Genomic DNA, 13,940 nt, shown 5'->3' on the forward strand with positions numbered 1-13,940 from the left:
TGTTCATGACAGTTTTGTTTGTAACAGCCCAGATATCTGTCCTCAGGAGAACGGTATCGTATCCGTACAGCACACCACACTCGGAGGAAAAAAGAGCGAGCTACTGCTAAACTCAGCAGTGTGGATGAAATTCAAATAATTATGCTGTGTGGGAGAACCCAGACCCCCTCTTCTGCCAAAGAAAAAGAGTATATACTGTTATAAGTCCATTTCCATAGAATTCTAGGAAATACAAGCTAATCTTCAGTGACAGAATGGTTTCATGGGGAGGGGCAAGAGGAAACTTTTGGGGGTAAAGAATGTGTTCATTATATTGATGGACTTGATGGTTTCATGAGTGTATGTGTACATATGTCAAAACTACTAGATTATGCCCATTAAATATGTGCAGCTCATTGTCAGTTAAAACTCAATGAAACTTTTTTTTTTAATTACCTGGGGATTAAACCCTTCCTTCTGTCCACTAACTCCTAACTGATGAAGGTTAAATAAATTGTCCTTTAGTAGGTTGTTCTTTGTACCTGGAAATAAATAGCTATTATACTGTGAGCAGGACAGTAAAGCCTTTATTAGGAACGTCTGCAGTACCTGGATGAGGGATGACAGTCTACCGATAACAGTACAGGGAGACTCCAGGAAACATTTTTTTCCTGAAAGCCTCCACTTATTCAGGGAGAAAGCGACGACTGTGCCCCACCAGTTTTCTCAGCCTTGTGCATCTCTAGTTTGAATTTTTATGTATCATTGTTTTCCAGGATACAAATGAAAGATTACTCTTTTATAGGAAGACGTAAGTAACCAGAGTAAGAAGATGTCAAGATATACAAGTGTCCTTCGAATAGGAGTTGAGTCTCCTGTTCTTTTCCGTGGAGTTGGTTTTATTTTTGCTGAAGTTGTAATTGCTAGTTACTGGTGACTGAGGAGATCAAATCAGTATACAGGCAGGAAATGACAGAATGTTTTTAAATATAAAATTAGTATGTAATTGTATACATGTGAAATGTCCAGATTTCACCAGCTTTTCCAGATTCATTGTTGCAAAACTGAAATGACTAATTATTATTTCTTAATTAAAATTATTAAGTTATAACTTACTTATTGCGCATGAAGGACAGGGAGGGAAAAAAACATCAAAAGATTACCCAAACCCTCGAAACATCTGTTAGACTGTAGAGTTTTATTGACTTAAAAAGAATTATAGGGGCTGGCCCTGTGGCCGAGTGGTTCAAGTTCTGCGTGCTCCGCTTTGGTGGCCCAGGTTCACAGGTTCAGATCCCAGACGCAGACCTACACCACTGGTCAGCCATGCTGTGGTGGCAACACACATACAAAATACAGGAAAATTGGCACAGATGTTAACTCAGGGCAAATCTTCCTCAGCAAAAAAAAAGAGAAGAATTATACTAATAAAAAACATTCTTTTTATGTCATTCTTTCTTAAGAACCCAGACATTCCATTTACTTTAGTGCTATATCTTTTCTTTGAAAGTTTATTTTTTCATCTCCAAACAATCTTAACTGGTTAATATTTTATTGCTACTAGCAGAGGATGAGTCTTATCAACTGTTTTTTTAATTTAGTTTTTGTTTTCATCAGCTCTACATGTGCAGAGTTTGTGCTGAAGAGTATAGTGTATAATTCTGCACACACGGCCAAGAGGAGCAGGGCGCTGTTTCCTTTGATGTGTACCTCAGTGCTTGTGTGCTCATGAGCATGACCCTGTGAAGGTTGTGGACACTGGAGCCATATGGAATATGCTCAGTACTTCTCCTTCCCAACATTTTGTTCTCCCTGGAGTTGATTGTCTGTGTGTGTGTGTTTGTTTTTTTGCTTAGGGAGAAGTACTTAGAAAACAGCTTCACCTGTGAGGTCTCCCTTGGTTGTCTGAAACTCCTCTCATTGCGTTCAGATGTCCCCGGCATCCCACTGGTTTCATATTTGGAGCTGTGGCTCTGCTCAGACCTGGACTCGAGGGTCTTCAGCCTGGTACACAACTCTAACTGGGGATGTCTCCTTTCATCCTCGCCTGGGGAGTTTCCTCCTCCCTGCTGGCTCTGATCCCCTCTTCTCTAGTCATCTTTTGTCATGGTTTAATCCTGGTTTTTAGTGGTTGCTCTAGTAGCTTCTTAGATAGGGTACCTGAGAGGGACAGTTTTTGAGACTTTCCATGTCTGGGAATGTCTTTATCTATGTCCCCTGACATGTGACTGAGAATCCAATTGCAGATTAGACGTCATTGTCCCTCAGGGATTTGAAAGCACTGCTGCTCCCCTGTCTTGCAGTGCTGCTTTTGAGAGGCACTAATCTGTTTTGATTCTGATCCTGTGCTGTGACCTGTTTTATAATCTCTAGAAGTTTTTAGGGTATTCTCTTCATGTCGCAAATGTTTGCCCATTTCTCAGAGACGTGCTTGGGTGTAGGTCCGTTTTCATCCATTGTGCTGAGACTCAGTTTACCCTTTTAGTCTGAAGGGAAGACTCACACCCATTAATTTGGGGGCCTTTCCTTAAATCATTCCTTTTGATTTCTTCTGCTCCGTTTTTCTCGTTTTGGAACTCTGCTGTCTGCATGTTGGACCTCAAGACTGTCCTTTGTTTTATTTTCTTCATCTGTATTCTTTCCCCTTTGATTTTTTTGATCTACTTTATGGAAGATTACCTCATCTTCCATCTCTTCAATTGAATTTTTCACTTCTGCTATCCTGTTTTTAATTTCAAAGAACTCTTGTTCTCTGACAATTCTTTTTTCATAGCATCCTATTCTTGGCTCTGCTTTCTTTCTCTTAGTTCACTGAGAATATTATGATAGTTTTTCAGTCATTAAACCAGCTTTCTTATCCATGCATGGTTTGTGCTTTCTCCAGACTGCATTGTTCTATGTGACTCCTTTGTCTTCGGCTTCATAGCTCCTCAGAGGTCCAGTGATTTGGCGGCCCCGGGCTGCCTGTTCCCTGTCGGGTGTGGCATGAGCAGTGGGCAGGGGCCTCTGGCTGGACTGATCCTGTGCAGAGTGTAGAAAAAGCTGCTCCGTTGCTCCAGAGTGTGATGCTGTGTGGACAAACACAAGTGTTGAGAACTGAGTTGAAAAGTGAGTCAGAGGAGTTAAGACTCTGAGTGTGAAGAAATCCTAAGTATATATCTATTTTGTTATATTTTGCTTTTTGTGTTTGCTTAAGATATGTTAAAATCTGTCCCCATAAAGCTAAGTAGCTCTTTGAGTAAGTATAAGTGATAGGAAGTAGTTGTGTAATTTGATTGGCAACGTTTTTTCTTGGTGGTGTATGTAAAATAATTGTACAAAAAATTTGTAGCTTACAATTGATGTCGTCTTGGATTTGACGGGATCCGTGTCTCTCTAGCATGTGGCATGACATGAGACTGTTCTCCCATGTCCATGCTCCTCCTGTCCCCTCCTCTTGTGCAGGGGCGGGGTGGGCAAAGGAGGCAGAGGGCGAGCCTGAGATAGACCTACGTCATATGCAGAGCCGGGGGCTGGCAGTTCGGCCTGTCAGCGAGCCTGCTGTCAGTGGAGGTTGAACTAGCAACTCCATTAGAAGTGAAAGAGAATCCCAGCAGGACAGACAGCCTGGGAGGGCGGCACCTGTCTACAGTACGTTTTCGTGGGGAAGCAGACTGTCTACTTCAACACCATGCCATGCTCCTGCTTGGGTGTTGGGTTTCATGTTTTAGTTGGGTTAGGATGCCCTCATGCAACGTGAATGTGGAAGGAAAGAGAGGAAAGATTCAAATCAGAAGCAGGTGTTTATCATGGTGCAGGAGTTGGAAAACAGAAGTTTTCCATGCATATTTACTTTGAAAAACACAAGATGTTAACAGTGCTTTGGGTCAAACATTCAATGACTAGGAAGTTTTCACCTTTAATCATAGGTGTTACTGGTGCTTTATGTGGATAGCAGCTCGCTCCCCGCCTCACACTTCTTTTTAATGTTGTTATAAGATTTGATTATTTCCAACAGAAAAACGGTTTTGGATTTTTATGTTAGTGTAGATAGGTTTTGGATGACCAGGCACGTTCATTCAGAGAATGCCAATGCTCGCCTTGTCAGTGCATTCTGTAGGTGATGGGAATGTAGAGAGAAAGAACAGGGGTCCGTTTCCTCAGTTAGGTTGTATTTATGGGTGCGTGATGAAACCAACACCTCACTAATTGTTATGTGGTGTGACAATTACTGAAATAGAAAGGGATTCGTGTGAACTTCAGTAGAGACGGCCAGCCCTTCCAGGCCCAGGGAGACATTAGCAAACATGGTGGGCCGTTTCTCAGAAGATGAGGGTGAGTGGGGAGCAGGAGTTTTGATATCTCCAAGCTCTGTTTGCTCAAAATCAGTATAAATACAGTGCTTTCTTTTTGGTAATAAAATACATTGGGTCATTTTATTTCCTGACTTGAAACTCTCCAGGCTTCTGGGTTTTAGGGGGAAGTTCCTGTTTCGTGGTTTAGCCCTTCTTGCTCTGGCCCCTGCCTCCCTCTCCTTTTACACCTTCCCGTCTGTCCCTCTCACTCCTTTAGCGGACTACTTACTTGCCCTTCCGAATTCAGTTCAGGTTTTCCTCAGTGCAGAAAAGCCCTCTGATATGCCTAAGCGCCGTCTCCCTCCTGACCTCGTGTTCCCTTAGCACCTTAGGCGGTGAACGTTGTGACGAGTGCTGGGAGAAAACTGAAGAAAAAGGACGGCACCCCAGGGAGCAGACGGTCTGTCTGGGGAGACTGCGAATTTTGAAGGAATTAAATAAAACTACCCCCTCTCATACGTGCAGGCAAGGAAGAACAGGTGTGCAGTCAGGTCTGGGCCTAGCAGGCATCGTGGAACTTCCTCCAGAAAGCCCTTTCTCATACTCTCCCTGGGTTCTTGCTGCTCGCTCTGATGGAAGATTTTCTCTGCTGTTCTGGTGCTGACGGCCCTGGCCTGGTGTCAGGGGTCTACTCCCATGCCGCCCCCCAGTTCTGTCAGCTTCCTGAGGGCAGGGACCTTGTCTCATTTTGTCAGTGTATCCACAGCACCCAACACAGAAGGAGCACTTACTGTTTGGATGAAGGGGCTGACTTCTGGTAACTTCTTGATTCCGTATTCACAGTCATGTGGACGACCTAAGAGGAGGATGTACACTGGCAGACACAAGCAGTCATAACTGTCAGTGACTTTCTAGAACTTTGAGGAGTAAGCCCTAGACTCCATGCTGGAGTAACTCAGTGAGATTTGAATAACTGCACAAACCAGTAGGGTAAGCTTTAATGGACTTGGGTTATGTGAATGTTCTTTCTATAACAGGTCAAGGGATGTGCAGATGCTCCATCCACAGGTGCACAGTACACTAGGGCTTGTTGTGCCAGCGAAGAACACCTGGACAAGTGTGTTGTGAATTAAGTATGTGGTGTCTGTTTTTAAGGTTTGTTTGTTTATTTGTTTTTAAGGTCTTGTGGTCTGATTCTTCAATAACATCAGTAACCAAATCTTCCTCTGAAGTGACTGAATTTATTTCAAAGGTAAGGTGATTAAGGGCTCTTATAAAAATTAAAAGGATCTCATTCCCCAGTGGTTGATAATACTGCAGATAATTTCAGTGGATTGCTCCTTTCAGTTAGCAGAATGAGTGCAGTGCTGGAACTCATGCCTTTCTACAGTGAAGTCCAAGGTCTGCTTCTGACAGGGTGCGTGGCCATAAACATATGGTCCTCCAGGCCAGGATCTCTGCTGCTTCCGGCTGTTGAGGAGGAGATGAGGCAGAAAGATACGACTGCACAGATGACTGAGGGAGTTTGGTTTGATTCTGTTACAGAGGCTGAGGGAGAGGGGCACACACAGGTGGCCTAGTGGTCAGAAACCTCACCTAGTTCCACCCTCATCTGTTTTACATAACTGGGTTTTCCAGTTCATCTTTAAATTGATTCAACAAATATCATTTGAACAAAACGTTCCACTAAATAAATACCTCTTTACCTATATATACACGTGTCCATACATACATACGTACGTGCCAACATGTTTAACACGTGGTTAGAGTCCACTGGCCTGGGCCCCAGCAGTGAACCACTGTCTTAGCCAAAGCAATGCCTCTTAATTGTCATCTTTGTGTTATGGAATAATATATCTGAAGTGTCTCCAGAGTGAGTCTTAGCTTTTCATTATAAAATCGAGAATATGATCCTGTAGGAGAAAATCCAGTTGATGGATCCTTTTCTGAAGCTTGGACAGGAATTCATTTGTGTCTGTCCTTTCGGCGTCTTGGGCATTGAAGAGCACCACCACAGTGCCATGCTTTGTAGGATTCCTCATCCTTCCCGGGATTCACAGTTTCCACTCTAACATTCAGCACACTGAATTTCCTCTCCTTTGTGCCTAGCCTTGTGTTTTGTAAAAAAGCAGTTTCTCTGGACTCTCCTGTTGCTGGCGGGAACTCTGACCTTGCATTGGTCTTTAGTCTGAGTGTTTACGGTGGCTAACACTAACCTGGCTTTCAGTTCTCTGACCTTCCTGGCTATCTGGTTTGCTGTTTTTCATTAATTTTGGAAAATTCTTGTCTGTTTTCTCTTCAAATATTTCTTCTGCCCCAACCCTCTCTCTCTCCTCCTGGGGCTTCAGGTACCGTGTCCTCGGACCTGTGACATTGTCCACAGCTCTTGGATGCTCATTTTGTTTTCTTCCTCCTTCACTCTGCGTTTCAGTTTGGATAATTTCTGTTTTCACGTTTCTTGATGTTTCTTCTCAGCTCTGCCCGGGCTGCTGATGAGCCTTTTGAATTTGCTGAATTCTTCATCTCTGGTACCATGGTTGTTTGTTTTTCTCAGCTGTTCCATTTAACGTGTCTTTTAATAAAGTTTCCATCTCTGCTGAAATTTCCTGTTTGTTCATGCACGTTGTCCTTGTTTGTTTGTTTGCTTTTTGTTTTACCAAATCCTTTAGTATGTTGATCTGGGTTATTTTAAAGTCCCTGTCTGTGAGTCCAACATCTGAGTTATTTCTGAGGCTGATTCTGATGATTATCTTGACAATAGTTTTTTATTCCCCCTACTTTTTTGTGTGTGTCTTGCAATTTTTGATTGAATGTTAGACCTTGCGTTTTGAAAATACAGAGACTGAGGGAGCAGGATGTGTGCCTGGAACTGGGTGTGCTACTGCTCCTGTCGGACCATGAGGGGGTCCTTGAGTTGATCTGGTCAGGAGTTGAGCTGGGTTTGGGTTTGTTGTTGCCTGGGTTACCTTCACACAGGCTTCAGATCCCTCCAGTGGAGGGCTGCTGGGAGCTTGAGCCTCCAGTGGGGCCCAGACTGTCGGAGGGTTCTTCTCAGTGGTCCTGCTTCACCCCCAGCTGTCAGCAGTCCTCGTGTGCCCGTGGCACGGAGGGGGTCTCCCTACTCTGTTGACCCCTCATGCCCCGGCGTAGACGGCTGTTACTTGTTGCCTGGGGATAGACTTGTGGTGGGAGTGAGGGGGGTTCTCTGTCCTCCTGGTCCAGCCTCAGTGCCAGGCACAGGGCCTTTGGGAGGGTCTTTGTCAGCATCCCTGCCCCTTCCTTCCCCAGCAGCCGGATCCTTGGCCCAGGACGGCTTCTTGCCCCTTCTTCAGGGCCAGAGACGTTTTGCTTTTGCCTCCTCTAGAAGCAGAGCATCTTTGCCCACGGCCTGGTACCAGGAGGCCCTCCTACACCTCCCCCAGAGGCGGGAAAGTATTGCTTCTGCCTCATCCCCAGAAACTTGAGGTCTTTGCTTGGGCTCTGGGAGCAGGAGCAATCTTGTCCCTCTCCCAGCAGTTTAAAGGCTTTTGCCTTGGATTAAGAGAAGTCTCCAGGGAAAGGCACAGGGTTTCCTGCCTGGCCCCGAGGGGCGGTGACCCACACCTGTGCCGCCTGTGGAGGGTCTCTCCAGTCTCCTGCCTGTGGAAGAGAGCTGGGGAATGAGGCACACTCCCCTTGTGTCTGGGCCTCCTGGGTGACTGATGTCTGGCCCACATCCAGCCCATGGGGATGTCCCCAACTTAGTCCATCTCCTCTGTCTGATTGGGTGGCGGCCACCTCTTCCTCATGCTCTGCCACAGCTGAGACAGTTCCTGTGTCCTGTCTCTCCTCAGAGGGGCAGGTCCCTCTTGAAATTCAGTTCACATGGTGGCCTGGCAGCTCAGCTCTCTGATGGGCTCAAGGAAAGGTACGATTGTGTAGATGAGTAAGCTTTTTCTTGATGTTATGGTGGGAGTGTGATCTTCTTTTCTGGCTTTCTATATCCTAAGTGGATGTAGAACCCCAAACAGCTAAGAGAATGGTGTATTGTATCAGACCAGCAGATGTCACCATCTAGCACCTGCCCGGGGTTTTCGTAAATGGAGGAGTAAATGCTACTGTGAAGTGGATTTGACACGCTCCCTGTGCTGCTTCTTTTCTTCCAGCTGTCTCAGCTGTACCCGGAAGAAAATTTGGAGAAATTCATTCCTTGCTTAGCTGGCCCAGATTCGTTTTATGTAGAGCGAAACCACATGGATCTGGAAGCGGACCTGAGGTAATGTTCTTCACTCCACCCAAGGGCTGTGGGGGAGCAGCCCTGCTGCTGGCCCTGCAGTGACCACTGCCCGTCTGTGGTGTGGGCAGGGCAGGGCTGGACATGAGCTGCCTGGTCATCCAAGGAGCTCTTGAGGTACCATGCTGCCCTGGATGGTTCAGGCCTCTACTTTGCTTCTAGGGCTTCTCATCATTATGAAGGATTTGAAGGATCTTAATAACCTCGGTGTGACTTTGAGGATCTGAGTAAAGAAATTTCAGAGCATATGCCACCATTTTGGGCAGTCTTATGAAATAAAATCTGATGAATGTTTCTGACGTATAGTTGAAAGTTGAGGCTATTCCAGGATAAAACAAGGGCCTAATAAAAAGTCTCTTCGGCCCTTGTCCTTGCACCCTCAGCCACATCCTGGCATACTGGTTCTGTAAAGGTGCGAGCAGGGGCAGGCCTGCCACCTGGGCTCTGGGACTGCACACGGACGGACATCTTAGCACCTGAGACTTAGTTGCAGCGCAGAGGCTGCAAGTCCTGGATGATTGTGAGGGCACTGACTGTGTTCACGTACAGCTCACTGCCCATTTGGTGGGCCCAGAAAGTCTTGATTCATACAGTGTCCATGAAGAAAGAGATGTGGGAAACAGTATGGATCCCGACAAGAATTAGATGGAATCAGAGCAGGAAGAACACAGGTTAAGGTCTTTTCTGTTTAATTTTTCCTCTAATATATATTTCTCTTAATTGAAAATAACAGTTTCTCTCCCAATTAGTTTTTGGTAATACCATTTTGATGTTGATAAAACTACTTTGTTTAATTTTTAGGTATTTGGCTTCATTACCTTCTCACATATTAAAAAATGACCATGTTAAGAAATTTTTCAGCACTTCATCTCCCACCCAACAGCTTCAAAGTCCAAGTGAGTTTGTAAAATGTGATTAAATAAAAATAAAAACATTTTTATTGTCTGTACGTTTTATAATATCTATTTTCCCTTACAGGTCCTGGCAACCCTGCCCTTTCTAAAGTCGGTACCATGATGGGTGTGTCTGGAAGGTGAGACATTACCATGTGACCAGCACGGTTCAGATCAGCACTGTGCACAGGTTACTTCTAACTGTGTGTAAATAACTGTTTCTAGAGATCAGTCATTCTCCATCTTAGTCTTGAATAATACTGAGAGAGGAATTAGATAGAGATAATCCAATTTATGATGTCTCCCAAAAAAAGTGGTTCTCTGAGCCACTGGAATTGGAATTCCCAAGGACCCTTATTACAAATGCCAGTTTCTGGGCCTTGCACATTCCAGGTCACCAGAATTTCTGAGAATGTTCATTTTTACAAGCTCCTACCACAAGGTGCCAGAGTTGCTGCTCTGGGGGTCCTCTGTCAGTGTGAGACCCCTCAATGATTGTGATAGTGGTCAGGTGACAAACAGGCTACCTGTCTGGACTGACAGCCAACGTGAAAATGGGCTGACGTCACAGAGAGCACACACACACGGGTCAGATAATGAGGTCTTTGAAAGTGCTGGCTTGTTTCTGCACCTTCTGCCTGGTACGTTGTCAGCACGTAATAAATGTATGTGGGTTTGCAGTTTAGGGAGGAAGGGGCAAGGACAGAAGGTAGAATGCTTTTTGCTTCCTCCAGCTTTCAAGGATTTACTTTTCAAAAAAATTAATTAAAATATTAAAGATTTGAGAGTCAGTTCAGTATCATCCTATGATAGAAGTAACAGAAGGTAAGTAGGCAGCTCAGCCACAGGTCTGGTGGTGGTACACACACGTAGACACACATTTATGTATTTAGATAGATAGACACACTCGCAAGCACATCACACCAGTAGACACATGAACATACATGCACACACTGACATGTGTACGTTAACTTCAGGGTGATGTGGGGAGGGGCAGTAGCAGAAGAGGCTCTGTGTTAACAGTGGACGTGACCTCGGAGGCAGTCCAGGGTGTGGAAGCCGGCTCGGGCAGACCTCGAACAGTGATCTTGTGCAGAGGCTGTGATCCTTTGAAAACCAGCTGTCTGCTGTCCCCACAGACCTGTGTGTGGAGTGGCTGGCATCCCGTCCTCTCAGAGCAGCACCCAGCATCACATGCAGCACTCGGCCAGCGCAGCTGCCCTGCCCCACTGCTCCCACGCTGGGGGCACGGGCTCGGCGCTGGCCTACCGGACCCAGATGGACACCTCGCCTGCCATCTTAATGCCTTCCAGTCTGCAGACCCCTCAGACACAGGAGCAGAATGGGATTTTAGATTGGCTTAGGAAGCTCCGTTTGCACAAATACTACCCCGTCTTTAAACAGCTCACAATGGAGAAGGTATGTTGGTTACTAAGCAGGCAGTATAGAATTTGCTTGTTTTCTCAGGAAACCTGTCTGTCTTCTGACCTCGTTCCTCGAGGAATTGAGCTGGGTGTCTGAACTGTTTATGATGTGGGAATCACACTGCCTGGTATTTAACACCTCCAGATGCGTGCCCTGAGTCTTGCATGCTTGCTGGAGGCAGGCATTGGGTTTGACTTTGAAGGCTGCCTGCAGCCGAAGCAAAAACTGGAACCTGATTGGTTGTAAACAGCTTTTTTAGATAGTTTGGGGTCTTCACAAATTAGATCCTCTGTGTGATGTGAAGGAGATTATGTCTCCAGCAGCCCTGCAGTAGGTAGCAACAGTGACCTTTGGTGCCCAGGCCCCCCTTTCTTAGGTGTCTGTCAGTGCACCTGTGCACATGCTGACGCTCAGTTCAGGAAGGCCGGCTTTACAAGGGGCCCAAATACTTAGATCCGAGTAGGTGGCTCTCTAATGATCTGGCTTGATGTAGGGTCATATAGCTAAAGGAATAGGTGAATTTGACGTCTTCCATCATGAAAATGATGTCTTTCAGTTCTACATAAAAAATTTTTTTTATAATAGAGAGTTTTGATGAGGAGCATTTTTTCATTATTAAAAAAAACTCTGAAATTTCTTAAGTCTCGGTATCACTGATAAAACTAAATTAGACCTTACACGGTGTTTCAATTCTGAGCTCCCCCTGCTGGATAAAATGACCTGGTGGCTTTTATCTACATAAAAATTTCATTTGTCCAAAAATCTGCAATTGAACGTAGAAATCAAGCTTTTACTACATATTAAAAAACAAATTTTAAGTATATTTGTAATACTTTCGGTTTAGGATTCATAAATCTTAAAAACAACAGATTTGGGCCGGCCCCGTGGCTTAGCGGTTGGGTGCGCGCGCTCCGCTGCTGGCGGCCCGGGTTCGGATCCCGGGCGAGCACCGACGCACCGCTTCTCCGGCCATGCTGGGGCCGCGTCCCACATACAGCAACTAGAATGGATGTGCAACTACGACATACAACTATCTACCGGGGCTTTGGCTTTGGGGGAAAAATAAATAAATAAAATCTTTAAAAAAAAAAAAAAAAAAAAAAACAGATTTTACTAAACTTGGTCATGATCAGTTTAAAGTTTTAATCTACCGTCTTGAGTTGAGATGGCTGAAATCACCAATCACATTTGGACTGTCATGAGAACCAGGGTGTGGTTTGTCTGCTTAGTGTAAGGCGGGGGCGGCGTGGGGCCGGGGGGGCTGTTGAAACTGCAAGACATTTTCTTGAGTCACCTGCCCGAGTAGCACGGACCTCCCAGGTGCCCGTCCTCACCAGCCATGGCTCAGCTGCCGGTGCTGAAGGCGTGGTGCACACAGCCTGTGACCCTCAGACACAAAGTGAGCGCTCATATTTTGAACTGTGGACACCAAATCATTTAGCAAGTAAATGTTTTAGTGTTTCTAGGTCTTGTATTATCTAATTATCTGTTTACATATCCTAGAGGTAGAGTATGTTTATTAAACTCTTTGTTTTCAGAATCCTAATTCTCAGTAACTTTGTAACTTGTTTCTTCTATGGAAGTTTCTGAGCCTTACTGAAGAAGATTTAAATAAATTTGAATCCCTCACCATGGGAGCAAAGAAAAAACTGAAGACTCAGTTGGAGCTGGAGAAGTAAGTGTGAAATGGCTGTGAGACGTGTGTTCATTTTAGTTTCTAACGTGCTGGACAGATGCTGGGACTTACAGTTTTGTTAAATATCAGTGACTGGATTACTTTTGATTGCTTATCAAACCTTAATTAATGCTTTTAAAATTCTGCAGATGTGGCTTTGGTTGCTAGGAAAGGCCCTTTATAGTGAATCTGACAAGTCAGATGGGTTATTTTCCACCCTGGAGATTATTTTGATGGAAGTCACCTTTGTATAGAATATAACTTAAGCAGAATTTTGTGAAACATTAAAAGGTTCTTCAGGAGAAGAATTGAACACTCGTTTACCTGCTTTCTTATTGCACAGGGAGAAGTCAGAGAAACGGTGCCTGAACCCCTCAGCCCCAGCCCCGGTCACCAGCAGTGGAGTGGCCCGTGTCCCCCCCACGAGCCACGTGGGGCCCGTGCAGGCTATGCGAGGCAGCCACGCTGCAGGTGGGTGAGGGCCGGGTCGGCCTTGACACATGGCTCATGGTCTGTTCTTCTTGGTAGTAATTAGACTGTAGATCACACCCTTTTGCCACTTACATTTTTCAGTATTTACAGTTACATTTCGTTATTTTAGCTGTTATTGTCTCTACCATAGGAAAATGGAAGAGACATTTGGGTTAGAAGCTGGAGACTGGTGACTCACCTGAAGTAGTTTGGGCAAAAGAATTAGATCTAGAAACTAGAGTGGCTCGAGGGAAAGAGTAGGAAGTACACAGAATAGATCAAAATCTCTCTTCCTCAAGATGGCTGCTGAGAGGTCATGTTTAGGCTGTGACCTGGCAGGTCCATCTTGACTTCTCCTTCGTGCCTGACCACGAGCCTTCCTGCTCTCAGGGACCTGAAGCTTCAGTGATCTCATTTTTCAGCCACCATCCTCCTCCTCTCCCTGCCTTCTCCCTCTGCTCAGAAAAAGGTTGGGGACGCCTGTAACAGTTGCTTTGTTGTTGTCTTTATACGGTAGAAATATCACAAGTCACAGGAAACCAGGAAGAAAAAAATGCCAGTGTATCTTTGAAGTGGCTGTTTGACTAAAAAGGTCTTCTGTCCCTCGCCCTCGTAAAACAGGGTGTCCCCCCTTGTTTGTGGGTGAGGACTTCTCTTAGCACTGTGGTAGTTCAGGAACGCTTCTCTCTTGTTCCCAGCGTTTGAGTTAGCTCTGAGAGCACTGTTGTGTGGGCATCTGCTGCGTCCCTAGCTGTGTGGCCTCGGGCAGTTGAGCATTTCTTAGACTCTCCGAGCCCTGTCTGAATGTGGACGTAAAGTAGCTGCCTCCTTGGTTGGAGGTGGAGAAACGGGTGCCATAGACGTGCGTGGAGGTGAGCGAGGAGGGCGCAGCAGATGCTAGCTGGTGCAGCCCGTCGGCGGCCTGCAGTGCGTGGCTGTGGGTGCCACCT

At 45.5% G+C, this 13,940-nt stretch overlaps 1 protein-coding gene across 2 annotated transcripts in view; it reads left to right on the plus strand.

Annotated features, from left to right (window-relative positions):
* ZCCHC14 (zinc finger CCHC-type containing 14) overlaps positions 1-13,940 on the plus strand; it is a 70,202-nt gene that overhangs the window by 47,255 nt on the left and 9,007 nt on the right. The window contains exons 4-10 of one of the 2 annotated variants that reach the window (XM_004437041.3): positions 5,434-5,505; positions 8,399-8,508; positions 9,328-9,422; positions 9,505-9,559; positions 10,559-10,838; positions 12,428-12,519; positions 12,863-12,990. In XM_004437041.3, the coding sequence (XP_004437098.2) occupies positions 5,434-5,505; positions 8,399-8,508; positions 9,328-9,422; positions 9,505-9,559; positions 10,559-10,838; positions 12,428-12,519; positions 12,863-12,990 (832 nt within the window). The remainder of the gene's footprint in view (positions 1-5,433; positions 5,506-8,398; positions 8,509-9,327; positions 9,423-9,504; positions 9,560-10,558; positions 10,839-12,427; positions 12,520-12,862; positions 12,991-13,940) is intronic. The other variant, XM_014792645.2, reaches the window with a different exon arrangement.

The sequence above is a fragment of the Ceratotherium simum genome, chromosome 30 (assembly GCF_057802395.1).
Source record: "Ceratotherium simum simum isolate JZ-2026a chromosome 30, ASM5780239v1, whole genome shotgun sequence".
Lineage (NCBI taxonomy): Eukaryota > Metazoa > Chordata > Mammalia > Perissodactyla > Rhinocerotidae > Ceratotherium > Ceratotherium simum.